The sequence below is a fragment of the Zootoca vivipara genome, chromosome 16 (genome assembly GCF_965207765.1).
Source record: "Zootoca vivipara chromosome 16, rZooViv2.hap1.1, whole genome shotgun sequence".
Taxonomy (NCBI): domain Eukaryota; kingdom Metazoa; phylum Chordata; class Lepidosauria; order Squamata; family Lacertidae; genus Zootoca; species Zootoca vivipara.
The window spans coordinates 30,391,014-30,408,208 of NC_142599.1; the positions used below are offsets into that span (position 1 = coordinate 30,391,014).

Below are 17,195 nucleotides of genomic sequence, written 5' to 3' on the forward strand. Positions count from 1 at the left end.
AGTCCATGCCAGGGGAGTGGCTCCTCCAACCTGTGGCTGGTCTGCGCCTCCAGAGGTCCCTTGGGTCACACCTGGTGAGGGGAGAGGTTGACATTTGCCAGAGCCTGGCAGGGTTGGCACCAGAAAGTATGACAGAGGGCCCCTCCAGACGTCCTTTTTATTTTGCATTCATTATGATTTGTGCCCATGATGGTATCAGGGAGGTCATACACAATCAAGGAATCATCAGGATGTCTCTCCAAACTGGAAATCACTCCTCAGGTGGTGACTGCTTCAGGATTGTACCCAAACTGCTAAATAGAAGGCTTGCAAACCCTGAGGTTTACGGAAATAAAAATTTCCCTCCCTACCTGCCTCTCTAGCTACCGCAGAGGAACCAGAGACCAAATAGCAAACATGCGCTGGATTATGGAGAAAGCTAGAGAGTTCCAGAAAAACGTCTACTTCTGCTTCATTGACTATGCAAAAGCCTTTGACTGTGTCGACCACAGCAAACTTTGGCAAGTTCTTAAAGAAATGGGAGTGCCTGATCACCTCATCTGTCTCCTGAGAAATCTCTATGTGGGACAAGAAGCTACAGTTAGAACTGGATATGGAACAACTGATTGGTTCAAAATTGGGAAAGGAGTACGACAAGGTTGTATATTGTCTCCCTGCTTATTTAACTTATATGCAGAATTCATCATGCGAAAGGTTGGACTAGATGAATCCCAAGCCGGAATTAAGATTGCCGGAAGAAATATCAACAACCTCAGATATGCAGATGACACAACCTTGATGGCAGAAAGCGAGGAGGAATTAAAGAACCTTTTAATGAGGGTGAAAGAGGAGAGCGCAAAATATGGTCTGAAGCTCAACATCAAAAAAACCAAGATCATGGCCACTGGTCCCATCACCTCCTGGCAAATAGAAGGGGAAGAAATGGAGGCAGTGAGAGATTTCACCTTCTTGGGCTCCTTGATCACTGCAGATGGTGACAGCAGTCACGAAATTAAAAGACGCCTGCTTCTTGGGAGAAAAGCAATGACAAACCTAGACAGCATCTTAAAAAGCAGAGACATCACCTTGCCTACAAAGGTCCGTATAGTTAAAGCTATGGTTTTCCCAGTAGTGATGTATGGAAGTGAGAGCTGGACCATAAAGAAGGCTGATCGCCGAAGAATTGATGCTTTTGAATTATGGTGCTGGAGGAGACTCTTGAGAGTCCCATGGACTGCAAGAAGATCAAACCTATCCATTCTTAAGGAAATCAGCCCTGAGTGCTCCCTGGAAGGACAGATCGTGAAGCTGAGGCTCCAATACTTTGGCCACCTCATGAGAAGAGAAGAATCCTTGGAAAAGACCCTGATGTTGGGAAAGATTGAGGGCACAAGGAGAAGGGGACGACAGAGGACAAGATGGTTGGACAGTGTTCTCGAAGCTACGAACATGAGTTTGACCAAACTGCGGGAGGCAGTGCAAGACAGGAGTGCCTGGCATGCTATGGTCCATGGGGTCACGAAGAGTCGGACACGACTAAATGACTAAACAACAACAACCGTACTTACCTAAGTGGACACACACACCTTTAATGAAACAGCCCCATGTTGACTGAGTGGCCACAGAATGGGGAGTTTTGTAGGTGGGGGCAAAGTTCATTTTGCCTGGGAAAACGAAAGAGTTTATGCTCACCCCAGAGGGCTGCAAGATGAGTCAGACAGGTGGCAATTGTTAAAAAACACACACACCAAACAAACACCTTTCAGGAATCTGCAATTCTGATCACTGGGCAAGAGGGACTTGAAACCGTCAAAGAAACATTACTGTTGCCCGCATCCATACTATATATTTAAAGCACATTTGTGCCACATTGACAGTCACAGTTCCCCACCGCAAAGAATCCTGAGAACTGCAGCCCTTGCAGAGCTACAATTTCCAGCACCCTTGCCAAACTATAGTCCCCAAGATTCTCTGGGGAAAACCATGCGCTTTAAATCTACGGTGTGGGTGTGACAGGTGTAAAGTGCTCCTGTCCAGGGTGTCAGCCCCTCCCAAATACTCCTTTCCTTTTCCCTGCTTTCTTCCTGCTCCTCAACCCCTTCAGTAACCCCTCATTCTGTGGCCACTCAGTCCACATGGGGCTGTTTCATAAAAGGTGTGTGTACCCACTTAGGTAAGTAGCTAGAGAGGCAGGTAGGGAGGGAAATTTATATTTCTGTAAACCTCAGGGTTCGCAAGCCTTCTATTTAGCAGTTCTGGTACAATCCTGAAGCAGTCACCACCCGAGGAGTGATTTCCAGTTTGGAGAGACATCCTGATGATTCCTTGAGAACACCCCCCCCAGCCCCCAGCCCCCCAGTATCACTCTTTCCCTTGTCCACAAGGCAGCCGCGGCGACTTCTTGAAGCTACTGTTGGGGGGAACTGGCTGTGCTGAATACTAACCACCTGCTTAGGATGTGACTTGAATACCACATCTGGAGGGGAGGGCAGGGGAGACGGATGTGTGCCAGGCACGCTCTCCCTGAGCTCAGCATTCCTGGCACGCCCCACAGGAGCCCAGCTGTTGAGCCAGAGACCCTCGTGGGGGTGGTGGGGAGCAAAGTTCTTGCCCCTCCAAGAGCAGCAGCAATCCACTACAATATTCAGTCCAGGTGGGACAGGTAAAATATCCTTCACCAATGTTTGAAAAACACCAAAGTCCGCTTGCAAATGCAATAAGAAAGAGTCCACTTGTGATATACCATGGTTCAGTGCTCGGACGCTGTTCTGGAAATGGTCTAGTAAAATTCTACCACAAATACGCTGATATTGCATCAACAACCTGTTGCAGGATACGCCTGCCAAAAAACCCAGCCGTCTGGAAGAGCCCTGAGGCTCTCGTAAGGGACAAGATGGGGGTAGTTTCTTTTCATTCACATATGTAGAGAGAGGATGGATCTTACTTTAATAGGAAAAGACATGGCTAACTTAGGTTCATTAGTTTCAATGGGTCTGCTCTCAGCAGAACTTAGATGGATGCGACTTTCTGAATGTAAAAATGAGAAGCTTAAGAGACTTGAAAACCATTATCAATCCTTACTGATTGCCTCCCGGTGAGTTTAGAGAATGGGGGTGATATTTGGATAGGGAACGTCTCATCTCGTCTACTCTGCAAAAGGACTTTCTACTTACCAAAGCATGAAGTGCAGTTTGGACAGCAAAGAAGAGACCAAAGGAAGAGGGGAAGGCTCCTTAGGGAGAAGGGAAATGGCTACTTCGTGGCTCACGGCAGATGGTATTTACAGCAGTATTTAATCAATTTAGAAATCAGGCAAACATGCAGTAAGCCCAGCCACTGTCATTCATTCATCTGGGATCTGCTGTTTCTCCAACAAGCTAAGCCATTCTCTGTTTCCTCACTTAGCGATTGATGAGCTAAGAGCCGTATTTATGAGCCTTTGATTAATATGCTACTGCCTCATTCACTTAATTCTTTTTTTAAAAGATTATTAAGATGGGCTGATTTTGAGCAGAGGAATTTTTTTAAAGGAGAGATTGCGCGAAGGCTTGCCTCTTATAATTTGTTGAAACTGGAATGGCTAGTGTAAATAAGAGACAGAATTTGGGTGCAATTGTCATTGCTCAATGAGAGAGCACCTGTTTTGGACGAAGAAGGCACCACGTTCAGTACCCAATATCTCCAGACAGGACTGGGAATGTCCCCCGGAGAGCAGCTGCTGCTTCATGTAGTCAACGCTGAACTAAATGGACCAATGGTTTGACTTGGCACATTGGTATTTCTTTTTGCTTGCAGTTTGGTTTGTAAGCTGCTAGGCAGCACATAAATCAGGGGTTGTCCTGTTTTGATGCCAAATCCCTTGGGGAAAGCTGGATGGCAACAGCCAGGAGTTGCAGGACCACGGATAGCTACAAGGGGACAAGTTGCTCCAACAAAGATTGAGAGAGCAGACATTCTTTCAAGCCCTTGCTTCCAGATTACCTCTCCCAAGCTCCACCCACCTTTTGATTCTTAGAGGACTAACTTGAAGACTGGCGCTCCTCCTCCACCCCCCCCAAACCTCCCATCTGGTGAGATCCCTGTGCCACTGAACCAGCAAGGTACTGTGCAGTGCCTTTGGTCCTGGCCCCACATGCCCTAGTGGTATGGGGAGGTTGCTCTGGCAGATCCTGTCTGTCAACCTCAAGCTCGGTGGTCTCCTAATCTCCAGGGGCAGGCCCTGAATCTGGTTCCGCCGCTGGAGAATCCACAGCCAGCAACTCAGAGCCTTGATCACTGCTGGACTCTGGGGTCATGACTGGGATAGCAGATGGGGTGCCCTCCAGGTATCACTGGACTTCAGCTCCCATCATCCCTGACCCATTGGCCATGATGGTTGGAGCTGATGGGAGTTGGAGTCCAACCACATATGGAAGTCCACAAGTTAGCTACTCCTGCATTGAGTGTGATCTCTGCATCTCAGGGGGTTGGGCTAGATGACCCGTGCGTTCCTTTCAACTCTACATTTACATGATTCTATTTTTTTCTGCTTCAGTATTATTTCTGCTTTGGCAAAGAGGGGTGAACCTCTTTGGGAAAGGAAGGAATTTTTGAATACCCTTTGGACAAAAGAAATCTATGTATTTGTTTTATTAAAATTTTTTATATCCCACCACATTTCCAAAATTTCCAAATGCCTAACAAATCCAAAGATCGCAATATCAAAAGCCACAGTAATAATTTCAGAACAGCCTCATAACTAAAGCAACAGCCTCAGAACTAAAGCAGCAGCAGAAATTATGGCGTTATGCAATTAAACTAGCTATGTGACCCCCAAACACGGATGATCTAGTTGAGATTCCTGCATTGCAGGGGGGGTGGACTAGATGACCCTCGGGATCCTTTTCAACTCTACAATGCTATGATTCGATGAAATAAAGCAGAGTGAAGGGAGAAAAAAAGAAAATTGCCATGTTTTCAAACAGCCATATGCTTGGCAACTGCTTGAGGCCACACAGTGATGGGCCTCATGCACCTCCCTTGGAAATGGGTTTCACAGGGTGGGGTCCACTACGGAAAAAGCCCTCTGGCCTTGGTCACTGCCACCTGTGGCTCATGAGGCTCGGAACAGGACTCCAGGTGATGACTGGAGGTTGTGTGGAGGAAGATAACAAAGGTCCTTTGACATAGCAGGGACATTTTAAAACATTGCAGGGGGTTGGACTAGATGACCCTCATGGTCCCTTCCAACTCTATAAGTTTGTTTGTCTGTCTGTCTATTTCTTTTCAGCCTTAGGGCCATGTGCCAGTAGAGGGGAGGCAAAGGGCAAAGGTTGGTGGAGCAATGAACATAAATATTAGCTTTGTGCGGGAATTTTTTACACTTGCTCACACAGCCCTCTCTGTCCTCTATCCAGACAAGCAAAAGGCGTTTTCAGAGTTTAAGGACACATCCCAGCCAGGAAAACTCTCTCAGAGAGGGTGCAAAGCAAGGCCGGTGAGGGATGTGACCATGGGTGGAGTAGCCAAGATTTATTTGGGGGGGGGCAGGCTTTATGTGTGTGTGGGGGGGACCAACTGAACTGTGATGCAATTGGCCACTTAGTTAAGTATTTTTATTTTATTTTAATTATTTACTTGATTTGGGGGGGGGCGGGTAGCTGCCCCCCTGGTTATACCCATGGATGTGACCCAGGTGGAGTTTTTAAGTCCTGGGTAGGGGGCAGGCATATTCACCCCCTGGAGGCTGAGATTCCCCATGCCTGGTTTTTTTGATAAATAGTAATGAAAATTAACTGTATTCCCCCCCCCCCCCATGGTTGAAAGCAGATGACAGGCTTCCCCGTTCCCATCCCCCCCCCATCACATCCTGAAGAGTTAAAAGTGCTATGCCTCTAATTAAGCAGGCATGGTGAGTTTTTGCATCACCCCACTTCTATCTTTGGTTAAACAGGTAGGGTGGGTTTGGGGTATTGGTTTAAAAACCTTACCAAGTCTGTTTAAGTAGAAGTGACAAGCGCCCTCTCAAACCACTCTCATCTATCTTACAAACTGTCACCCGTTAGACTTGGAAAAACATGGCCTCTCCCTTCCTTAACCCACCTCGCAGGGCTGTTGTGAGGCCACAATGCTGTTCCAAGGTCCTCAGGCAGGGCAATAAATGCCGCCCGCAACCGAAGCGAGGAGCAGCCAGATTCTGTATTCTCCGAAGCCACTCAGCTCTCCAGAAGGTGGGAGCCGCATTTGCAAATGGAATGAGCAGAGCCACAGTCAGGCAGAAATCAAACATGCATTTTAAAGCACTTTAATTATCACTCCGGAAATCTCCCCTCCCTATCCCGCTTTGGTTAATGCACACATTACCACAGTTCGAAAGTTACGCTGTTCCTGTGTTAAATGTCAGCACACTCTTTCCAGCTAGAGTGGGAAAAGGCACAGGCAAATACACACACTCACTGACTGCCTAGAAAACAGAAACATGTAGCTGGGAGTGGGGCGGGGGGGGGGGGAGGATCCAGGGCAACAGCATCCCCAGAAGATGAGAGCATCATCTGTGAAATATACTCTGTCGAGAGTGAATTTTATGCTCTTTATTCAGCTCGTAGTCATCAAGAAGAGAAGAAGAATGCCCTTTTCCCAAAACCATCTGCTTATATACATTATTTACACAATGGGCTTTGTGTGATTGGCTACTTCAGGGCTACACCTGTGAGCCAATCAGTTTGTGGATTGACTTCTGCCAGCAGCCTGATTGGCTGCTCCTGCAGGCCAATCAGGTTGCGGATTCACTTCCACCTGGAGTTGGATTGGGTGGCTCCTGCGGACCAATCAGACTGCTGATTCTGGATCCTATTGTTCTATGATTCAGTTCAGTACATAACAATCTGCTTGGAGGCCTCTAGAGACTGAGGCAGAGCCCACTATCCCTCTATGCTAGGGCTGGGGAATCTGTGGCCCTCCAGACGTTGGGACTCCCATCAGCACCAGACAGCATGGCCAATGGTCAAGGATGATGGGAGTTGGAATCCAGCAACACATGGAGGGACACAGACTCCGCACCCCTGGCCAAGGCAATTGGTTCCACGGTTCCTTCCATGAAGAAGTTGCTCCTGATGTTCAGATGAAATCTACCAACCTGTCACTTAAGTCAATTAGGTCGAAGCCCTGTCCTTTTCTATGGGACAAGTATCATACCACTTTAAATAGCCACGCCTCCCCCAAAGAATCCTGGGGACCGTAGTTTGTTAACAGTGCAAAGAACTGGAAGGAGATCCCTATTCCCCTCAGAGAGCTGCAGTTCCCAGAGATACCTGGGCAGAGGTATTCGCTGTTAACCACTCTGAAAATTATAACTCTGCATAGGCAGCAGGAGCCTCCAAAGAACTCTTAGGGCACTTAACAAACTACAGTTCCCAGGAATATTTGAGGAATGATACTGCTTTAAATGTATACTGCAGATAGATAGGGCCACAGCCCTTCAGGTATATAAAGGGTACGATAAATCCCCCTGCCTTCTGAGCAGCCTTCTTCCAGCTAAAAACATATGCAGGGGACTTCCAGACTGTCAATATTTGGGGTGGGATTCAACTGCACACTGGCAAATTCAGGTTGTTTCCGTTGAAGTTGGCTTGGTGATCTTGCACAACAACTCACCCAACCCCACAAATCAGACCTTTTGTGATAAGGAAAACCGGACAGAAAATGAACTAGAAACTGACAAGGTTTGCACACCAAGTTTCCATACTGGAAGAAGTTAACATATGCACATAGAAGATGGGGAGCTATTTGCAGCTCTACACAAGAATGGAGGGTAAAGGGTTAACAATACACATCAAGAGGAGCAAAAAGGGTAAAAAGCGCTTTAAGTGGTAGGTGTGAAACCAGGGGGCACTTCCAGACTAATCTGGTGTTCCTCCAGATTTGCTTAGAGGGAGATTAGACAACCTTGACTATTTCTCGAGAATTCATTCCGATTTGCTTGTGGGGAGGTCAGAGCAAGTGTTATCCTATACTTTCCCCATTACTTTCCTTATCGCAAAAAGTCTGATCATTTTGGGTACCGGGTTTGTGTTGCAAGACCTCCCGATTAGCTACCGTATATTTGCGCAACCTGAATTTTGCCAGTATGTGATTGAACCCCACCAGGAAATGGTGTACACACTACACGTTCAAAGCACATTTGAAACACATTCGTTTCCTCAAAGCACTCTGGGCACTGTAGTTTGTTAAGTGCACCTGGGAATTGTAACTCTGTGAGGGGCAAACTACCATGGCCAGAATCCTTTGAGGGAAGGAACGTTCTGAATCTGCTTTAATGTGTACACAGCCTTGGTCTCGGATTGGGGGCAGACCTCTCCCACTTTCAGTGCCTTTTAACAAGCCATTGCTTGCACACCTCCAAGTCTGTCTTTGTGACAACAAGGTCTAAAAAATTGCTCTTTTAAAGGAAGTTGTTTATTATTACTCTTACTATTAAAGGTAAAGGTAAAGGGGCCCCTGACCATCAGGTCCAGTTGTGTCCGACTCTGGGGTTGCGGTGCTCATCTCGCTCTATAGGCCGAGGGAGCCGGCGTTTGTCCGCAGACAGCTTCCGGGTCATGTGGCCAGCATGACAAAGCTGCTTCTGGCGAACCAGAGCAGCGCACGGAAACACCGTTTACCTTCCCGCCGGAGCGGCCCCTATTTATCTACTTGCACTTTGATGTGCTTTCAAACTGCTAGGTGGGCAGGAGCTGGGACCGAGCAACGGGAGCTCACCCCATTGCAGAGATTCGAACCGCCGACCTTCTGATCAGCAAGTCCTAGACTCTGTGGTTTAACCCACAGTGCCACCTGGGTTCCCTACTATTACTATTATTAATTATTAAATTTGTATACCGCCCTTCATCCGTAGATCTCAGGTTGGCTGAGGGTTCTCAAGATGCTAAATCATTTGCCCAGTACAAGATTCCTTGCTTGCATGGAAGTTGCACACAAAAGAGCCACTGACCTAGACCCTCACCCACCCCAGCATAAAGCGACTACTCCTGCATCTTATCAGCCCTTGTTGAGGAGTACAAGGTGTGTCTCCCACCCCTTCCCTCCACTCCTCTAAGTGTCACATTTGCACGTTATTGTTCTCTCAACGCATCCTCTGCTGCCAAATTATCAGTCTGAATGTGTGAGAGCAAAGACTGTGTCCCAGAGCAGGTTTAATTAATAGACTCTACTCCTTCTCAGACAGACAAGCATATTGGGGCGGGAATGTAGGCTGAAGAGAGGCAAATAAGAAGGAAAGGCAGTGTGTGTGTGTGTGGGGGGGAGCAGGTATTTTTGGAGGGGGTGTGGGAAGGTGGAAGGAATGTACATTCAAAGTTTTTTTTTAAGACTAATTCATAGCAATAATAATAATAATAAGGATTACACCAGGCAATGGAAGGTCATCCATTAGGGCAAATGGCATGTTGCTCCACCAACCACAGCCTGCCCTCAGCTAGTGCCTCCTTAGTCTCAGTATTGCTCCTTATAGAACTCATCAGGGAAAGAGATGGGGGCTTTGACTGTCACCGGCTCCAGCTCCCTAGTTTCCACTCAACCAGTCACAACAAGCACCACCTCCCTCTGGCGCGGGGAGACCATTTTCACTGACTTTGGAGCAGAACACACTCACATGCAGGTGGGCCTGCCTTTGTACACCGATTGGAAGCATAGCTGCCAAGTCTCCCGTTTTCCCCAGGAAACCCCCGTTTTTACTTACCTTTTCCCGGTGGTCCCCAGTATCACTTCGTCTCCTGTTTTTCTCCGTTATTTTCTCCTGCCGGCGGCCATATTTTTTCTGATTTGCCCTTCTATAGGCACAAAAAATGGCTGCCACCGGCTTCAAAATTCGCATCTACGCATGACCCGAAGTGCGTAGATGCGACTTCCGATGTCGGCGGCGGCCATTTTGGTGCCCATAGATGGGCGGGGCGACACCGGAAGTTGCGTCGATGCACTTCCGGTCATGTGTAGAAGCTACTTTTGAAGCCGGCAGTGGCCATTTTTGGTGCACATAGAAGGGCAAAGCGACACCGGAAGTTACGTCGATGCAACTTCCGGTGTCACACGGCTACCAGTCCCGGATTCTGCAGTCCGGGACTTGGAAGGTAAGATTGGAAGCTTCAATTAGCGCAGAATGTGGCTGCCCAACTATGGCCGGGTTCAAGACACTGGCTGCCTGTATGCTTCCGAGCCTGGTTTAAAGCGCTGGTTTTGACCTGTAAACCTCTCTACGATTCAGGACCCCAGAATCTTCTGGAATGCCTCTCCTGATATGAACACACCCAGACACTTAGTTCTTCTATGGGGGCCCTTCTCCAGGTCCCCACTCTGAGGGAGACTCAGAGGGTGGTGACAGGTGAGAGGGGTCTTTTCAGTGGTGGCGCCCCGTGTATTGAATGCTATTCCTGGAGAGGTTAGCCTGGTGCCTTCCTGACCAGTCATAGCTGGGGGTGGAGGGGCTAGCTACGCCGCTGTTCCTGACAGCTTTTCAGTGCCAGGTAAAAATTTACTTCTCTCCCCCCCCCCACTAAGCTTTTGATGGATTGAGCAGTTGTTTTTCTGTTAGTGTGTTGCCAAAGCTTTCTGTGTCTGTTATTGGGTATGTGTGCATCTTATTTCTGCATTTGTATAAATTTGTTAATGTTTCTGTGACATTATTAATGTTATTCACTATTTATATTTACGTTTTAAAATTTTGTTGTAAGTCACTTGGAGACCTGTCAGTAACAAGTGAGTAGTAAGTTGTTTTGTTTTGTTCTGAGTACGTTTTCTGATCAATCTCATGCTTTCCAGTCAAAAAAAGATAAATTATAAGCCACATTTCTTTCTTTCTTATTAAGTACAGAGGTGTGTGTGTGTGTGTGTGTGTGTGTGTGTGTGTGTGTGTGTGTGTGTAAATGTTAATGCAAGTAAACCTACAGAGAAGAAACATTATGTGTACAAAAACAATACTTTAAAAAACGTTTTTTACTTAAAATATCTCCCAATGTCACATATAGGTTTACTTTATCTTGCATTCTCTCATTCCAATAAGAAATACACAAGCTCAGTTTTTCAATGAAACTTAAAATAACACTGATAGTAACACTTACATTTGGCTGGGAGGCGATATCCACAGCTAATCTTGGCTTTTCCAGTCTCGCAGCCACCCAGGGTCCGGCATTCCTCTTTGAGCAAAGGCCCTGCAGCACGATGGATGCAGCCGTCCACTAGCAAAGGAATGTGAAAAAACACCTTGTCAATGTAAGAATCAGACTCGGGCATAAAGATATGGGCAACACTGCACACACCTTGTATTAGGACAGGAAACTCGTTCATCCCAGCAGTCTTACCTGCCTTGATTGGAAACGGCTCTCCAGTAGAAAGAATTAGTCACATCCAACACCATCTATTCAAAGCACATGTGTACCATTTTAACAGTCTTGCAAAGAATGCTGGGAAATGTAGTTTGTTAAGAGCGCTGGGAATTGTAGCTCTGTGAGGAGTCTCCTAACAGCTCTCGGATGTGCTTAACAAACTGCACTTCCCAGAATTCTTTGGGGGAAGTCATGGCTGTCGAAGTGATATACAGCTGCTGTAAATGGATGGTGTGGATGTTACCAGCCTTTCTCATTGCCTGTTAACGTCATCCTTCCTAACACAACTCCCATCTTTTAAACTAGATCGGACCTGAGACTTCCTGCATGTAACTCAGATGTTCTGCCACTGAAATATGGCTTCTTCCCTGCAAAACACTCCTGTGAAATCTCTGTTCTGACTGAAATATAGCTGCAGTTTCCAAATACTGCTCCTTTCAAGTTTCCTTTTAACTGCTCCTGTAGTGCATTTTCCTGGACTTAGGTCACATCCACATCAGAGACTTAAAGCACATTGCTTCCCCCAAAGAATTCTGGGAACTGCAGTATGTTAAGGGTGCTGGGAAATGTACCATTGCTGGGAATCACAAATGTGGAGAGTGCTGCTGCAGCTAAGCCCCTCCTTGTGGGCTTCCCACTGAGACATCTGGCTGGCCACTGAGCTAACAGAAAACTAGACTAGATGGGCCTCTGGCCTAATCCTGCAGGGCTCTTCTTCTGCTCTTAACAAATACATGCACCCTCCATGTGAAGAGGCAGTAAACCTCAGAATACAAGTTGCTGAAGTCAAACAATGGGGAAGGGCCATTGCCTTTTACGCCCGGCTTTGTGAGCTTCCCAAAGATTGGTTGTTTGTAGAAAAGAGGATGGTGGACCTGATGAATCGTTAGCCTTCTCCAGCAATTTTTAGGTTATAAAGGGGGGGGGAGAGAGAAGCAGAGCGTGGCCTGGTGTTCCAAGGCCTAAAGGGGATGGGTGATTTGCTGTCCAGTCTCGAGTACATTAGAGAGAAGCATTGATCAGGAGGGTCCATTATTAGCTCATTCACAGTCCATCTCCTAATCCATAAAACAATATTTTATCAGCTGTACTCCAAGGGGAGTCGATAAAAACTACAGAGGCATTGGGCAATTTTTTGATCGTACAAAGCTGTCCCCTCCCCCAACCTCCGTTAGCCTGGCTCTCTAGGTGGGTGCAAATGAGAGGAAGGGATATAAATACTGTACACACATTGACAGTAGGAACCAGACAAGTGTAGCCAGGTATGTAACCCGGTGTGATGGACGGCAGGGGATATACAGAGCCTGTGTGTTGTAACGGTTAGTGTGTCAGGTTAGGACTTGGGAGACCAGAGTTCAAATTCTCACTCAGCTATGAAGCTCACTGGATGACCTTAGACCAATCACTGCCTCTCGGCCAAACAGGGTTGTTGTGAGGATAAAATGGAGGGGGGAATCATGTATGCCACATTGAGCTAAAGGGTGGAAAGGTGGGATATAAATTTAATACTACTCCTAACTTCTGAAAAGAGAGACTGGAAGTTGAGAGAGAATGCCTGGTCTAACGGGGTCGGCTGGAATACATCAGCACTCAACATACATTTGTTGCAAGCCCCATTTGCCTTCGCTGCTTTTTTCAGATGGTGGGCTCCTCCACGTGGCCTGTTTACTGATATTTCTCCCAGATTTGCTTGCACTAAGCTTCCATGGAGGTTATGTGATGCCCAGCTCTTTATTGAACATTTATTTTGATTTGTTTGTGCATTCGCTCTGATTTGTCTTCCTGTCCATCAGCGGTTATCCCATACTTTCCAATGCATTTCTCCATCGCTTTCCAAACTGTTAGAAGTCAGTGGGTTGTTGTTTTTAAGTGGATTTGTTGCTGCAGGGCAACACAGCACTTTAATCCACCTCAATTGTGCAAATCTAAATTTCCTGCACATGACTGAATCCCTCCTGCAAAATAGTGACAGTCTTCTGTATGAGGCTGCATTTTAATTTTAATTTTAATGTTGTATTTAATCTTGTTTTTAAGTTGTATCTTAATCAATTATTTTATTTTTAGTGTTAGCAACCTTGAGCCTGGTCTTGGCTGGGGAGGACGCGGTATAAATAAAATTTATTATTATTATTATTATTATTATTATTATTATTATTATTATTATTATTATTGTCACAGTGGCCGGAGCGGGCTACTTCAGAGTAACGACTCTACACAGCTCTGCATTTTATTCTTTTATTGGTGCTGCGTATTTACAGTGCTGAAGTCATTGCTATTTACACGGAGCTATGTGTTCAGTCGGGTTCAGAACCTCCGAATGGCTTTTGGCGCGTCTTTCTCCAACACAAAAGCCTGGGTAGACCCATCCTCTTTCCTCTCCGCTTTCTGCGCAATTCCGGAGTTGGGGGGATGGGTCTCCCCCCCTTATTTGCCCCTTCCTGTCCGACCTGGGACCCTGGCTCCGCTACCTTGCCTGAGCCTCGGACACGACTTCCTGCTTCCCCACTGGAATCGGAACTCTCTCTGCTTTCCCCTGTGCTCGGGGATGGGCTTGAACTCAGGAGGGGAGGGACTTCGCGATATCCCCTGTCCCTCACATCCACCCCCCTCCCAAGCTCCCCTTCTCCCCTCCCCAGGTCCCCCCCAGGTGTCGGTGACGACTGGAAGCCTAAGAACTCAGTACTTTCCGAGCCCGTTGGTGTGAACACCTCCCCCCAGTCCTGCGAGCCCCCCCCTTCCGCCTGGGAGGACTGGAATCCCAAAAAGTCCGTGGCGTCAGAGCTGGTGGGGGTAAAAATGTGCTGCCAGTCTGCTTCTTCCTCTGACTGGGTGGATCTCGGCGACACCCATACTTCTTCCTCTGGTTCCTCAAACTCCGCTTCCCATCCCCATGGTGAACTGCTCTCCAGTACTTCCTCCCCCTCCCCCTCCCCCTCCCTTTCCATGTGCCAGGGCTTGGGTCTGTGGGGAAAGAGGGCGTGAAATTCTTCCACCAAGAATTCCTCCTGTATCTGAGTGGCTGGGACCCATTTATTCTGTGACGGTGGAGCATCCTCCCATGCCATGAGGTACTCCAGGCCCCCCACCCCTCTCCGTGAATCAAGGATGGCCGTGGCCTCATTGAGTTGCTCCCTGCCTTCCCTCTCCCCCCCTCCCTCGGGGGTTTGTTCGCTGTCTCGGAGCCTGCTGCTTTCCCTGTACGGCGACAGCAGCGATCTATGAAACACTGGATGCACCCTCATGTCCTCTGGTAGTGCCAATCTGAAGGCCACCGGATTGACCTGTTGTGTGACCGTGAAGGGGCCCAGCCGTCTGGGCGCCAGCTTTTTGCACCTCCCTCTAATGGGAAGGCCCTCCGAGGACAACCAAACCTTGTCCCCCACCCTGATGACCTCCCCTTGTCGCCTGTGGCGATCTGCCCCCTTCTTGTACGCTTCCTTGGCCCTCTCCAAGTGTTCTCTGAGCTGCTGGTGCACCGTCTCCAGTTCCTCTGCCCAATCCTCTGCCCGTGGGCCCTCCTCCTCCTCCTCCCCCTCCCTCTCCGGGAAAGATCTGAGGTCGCGCCCATAATTGGCCTTAAAGGGCGACACCCCTGTGGAGACGTGCACTGCATTATTGTAGGCAAATTCCGCCAGTGGCAGGCGATCCACCCAGTCCGTTTGTCTCTGGCTGACGTAGCATCTTAGGTACTGCTGCAGAATGGCGTTGACCCTCTCCGCCTGTCCGTTGGTCTGCGGGTGTCTAGCCGTCGATAAGCTGACCTCCACCTGCAGGAGGTTCATGAGCCGCCTCCAGAACCTGGAAACAAATTGGCGGCCACGATCCGAAATAACCCTTAAAGGTAATCCATGCAGTCTGAAGATGTGGTCAACAAACAGTTTGGCTGTCTCTTCTGCAGAGACCGCCCTGGCACACGGTATAAAGTGGCACATTTTGGACATGAGGTCCACCACCACCAACACTGCGGTCTTGCCCCTGGACGCGGGCAGGTCCGTGATGAAGTCCATGGACACCACTTCCCACGGCCTGTGTGGTGTGGCTAAGGGCTCCAGCAATCCTGCTGGGGCTGCCCTGACTACCTTTGCCCGCTGGCAGGTGTCACAGCCCCGTACATAGTCTCTAACATTTTCCCGCACCCCTGGCCACCAGAAGTGTCTCATGACTAGGTGAGTGGTTTTGTCCCTTCCAAAATGACCTGCCGTTGGGTTGTCGTGCATCTGCTTGAGGACCGCACGTCTAAGCTGGGTGGTGGGCAGGTACAGTGCACCCTTGTAGAAAAGCAGCCCCCTGCGTTCTGCAAAGTCTTTTGCCTGCTCCCTCCCCCCTCTCAGTTCTCTGAAGATGCGGGTGGCAAACTCATCAGCTGCCGTCAGTGCTGTGAGTTCTGCCTCGCTCACCACTGCTGCTCCGCAGGACCATGCTGATGGGGGGAAAATGTGCCTGGGTGCTGGTGGCAACTCCTGCTCCATGTACTCTGGTTTGCGGGAGAGGGCATCCGCCCTGACATTCTGCTCCCCCGGGATGTAGTGGATGGAGAAGTTGAAGTTCGAGAAGAACTCTGCCCACCGTATCTGCCGCTGGTTGAGCACCCTGGCTGTTCTCCAGAACTCCAGGTTCTTGTGGTCTGTGCACACCTGGATGGGGTGCTTGGCGCCCACCAGGAAGTGTCGCCAGTGCTGGAAAGCAGCGTGGATCGCAAGAAGTTCCCTATCAAACACCGTGTAATTGCGTTCTGGCTGGGTCAGCTTCCTGGAGAAGAAGGCACAAGGTCTCCACTCTCTGTTGGCGTCCAGTTGCAACAGGATCGCTCCCAAAGCCCTGTCTGAAGCGTCTGTTTCCACGCGTAGGGGCGCATCCTGCACCACGTGGAACAGGTTTTGGTCTGAAGCGAACACCCTCTTGAGGCTTTCGAACGCTGCTTGCGCCTCTGGTGTCCACCTGAACTTCTGCTTGCCTCTCAGGCAGTCCGTGATGGGAGCCGTAACACGCGAGAAGTTCTTGATGAATTTCCTGTAGAAGTTGGCGAAGCCTAGGAGGCGTTGGGCATCTTTGCGCGTCCTGGAGCTGTGCCAGTCCAGGATGGCCTGCACCTTGTCCTTGTCCATCGCCAGCCCCTTGTCTGACAGTTTGTAGCCCAGGAAGTCCACCTCTTTGGTGTGAAACTTGCACTTCTCCAGCTTCACATACAGGTGGTTCTCCTTCAGGCGCTGCAACACCTCCCTGACATCCTTCACATGTTGCACTGGGTCATTGGAATAGATAAGGATGTCATCCAGGAAGACCAAGCAGTTCTTGAAGAGGAGGGACCCCAGGACGTGGTGCATGAAGGCCTGGAAGCATGCTGAGCCCCCTTGCAACCCGAAGGGCATCACCAGATATTCAAAAGAGCCCAGAGGCGTGAACATCGTGGTTTTCCACTCATCGCCTTCCCGGATCCTGATCAAGTTGTACGCCCCCCTCAGGTCTAGCTTGGTGAAAATCTTGCCCCTGCGTGCCGCTGTCAGGAGATCGTCCACTCTGGGCATGGGGAAAGCCACTGGCTCTGTCACTGAATTGAGCCGTCTAAAATCCACCACAAGACGGCGCTGTTGCGTGTCTTTCTTGTCCACCCAGAAGACCGGGCTGCCCCCTGCTGCCTTGCTTTCTCTGATGAACCCCCGTTTGAGGTTCTTGTCGATAAACGCACGCAGATCCTCCAGTTCCTGATCTGACATGGCGTACAGCTTGGCTGGGGGTATCGTTGCCCCTGGCACCAGGTTGATCTGGCAGTCAAAAGACCTGTGTGGGGGTAGGTGGTCGGACTCCGCTTCGCTGAAGACCTCCTGCAGGTCCCAGTATGGTTTGGGTATCGCCTCACCCCCT

General features: G+C 48.9%; 1 protein-coding gene across 4 annotated transcripts in view; it reads right to left on the reverse strand.

Annotated features, from left to right (window-relative positions):
- The window catches only part of MACROD1 (mono-ADP ribosylhydrolase 1), a 344,907-nt gene that overhangs the window by 21,567 nt on the left and 306,145 nt on the right, over positions 1–17,195 (reverse strand). For all 4 annotated transcript variants that reach the window (XM_035097652.3, XM_035097653.3, XM_035097654.3 and 1 more), the window contains one exon: positions 11,070–11,186. In XM_035097652.3, the coding sequence (XP_034953543.3) occupies positions 11,070–11,186 (117 nt within the window). The remainder of the gene's footprint in view (positions 1–11,069; positions 11,187–17,195) is intronic.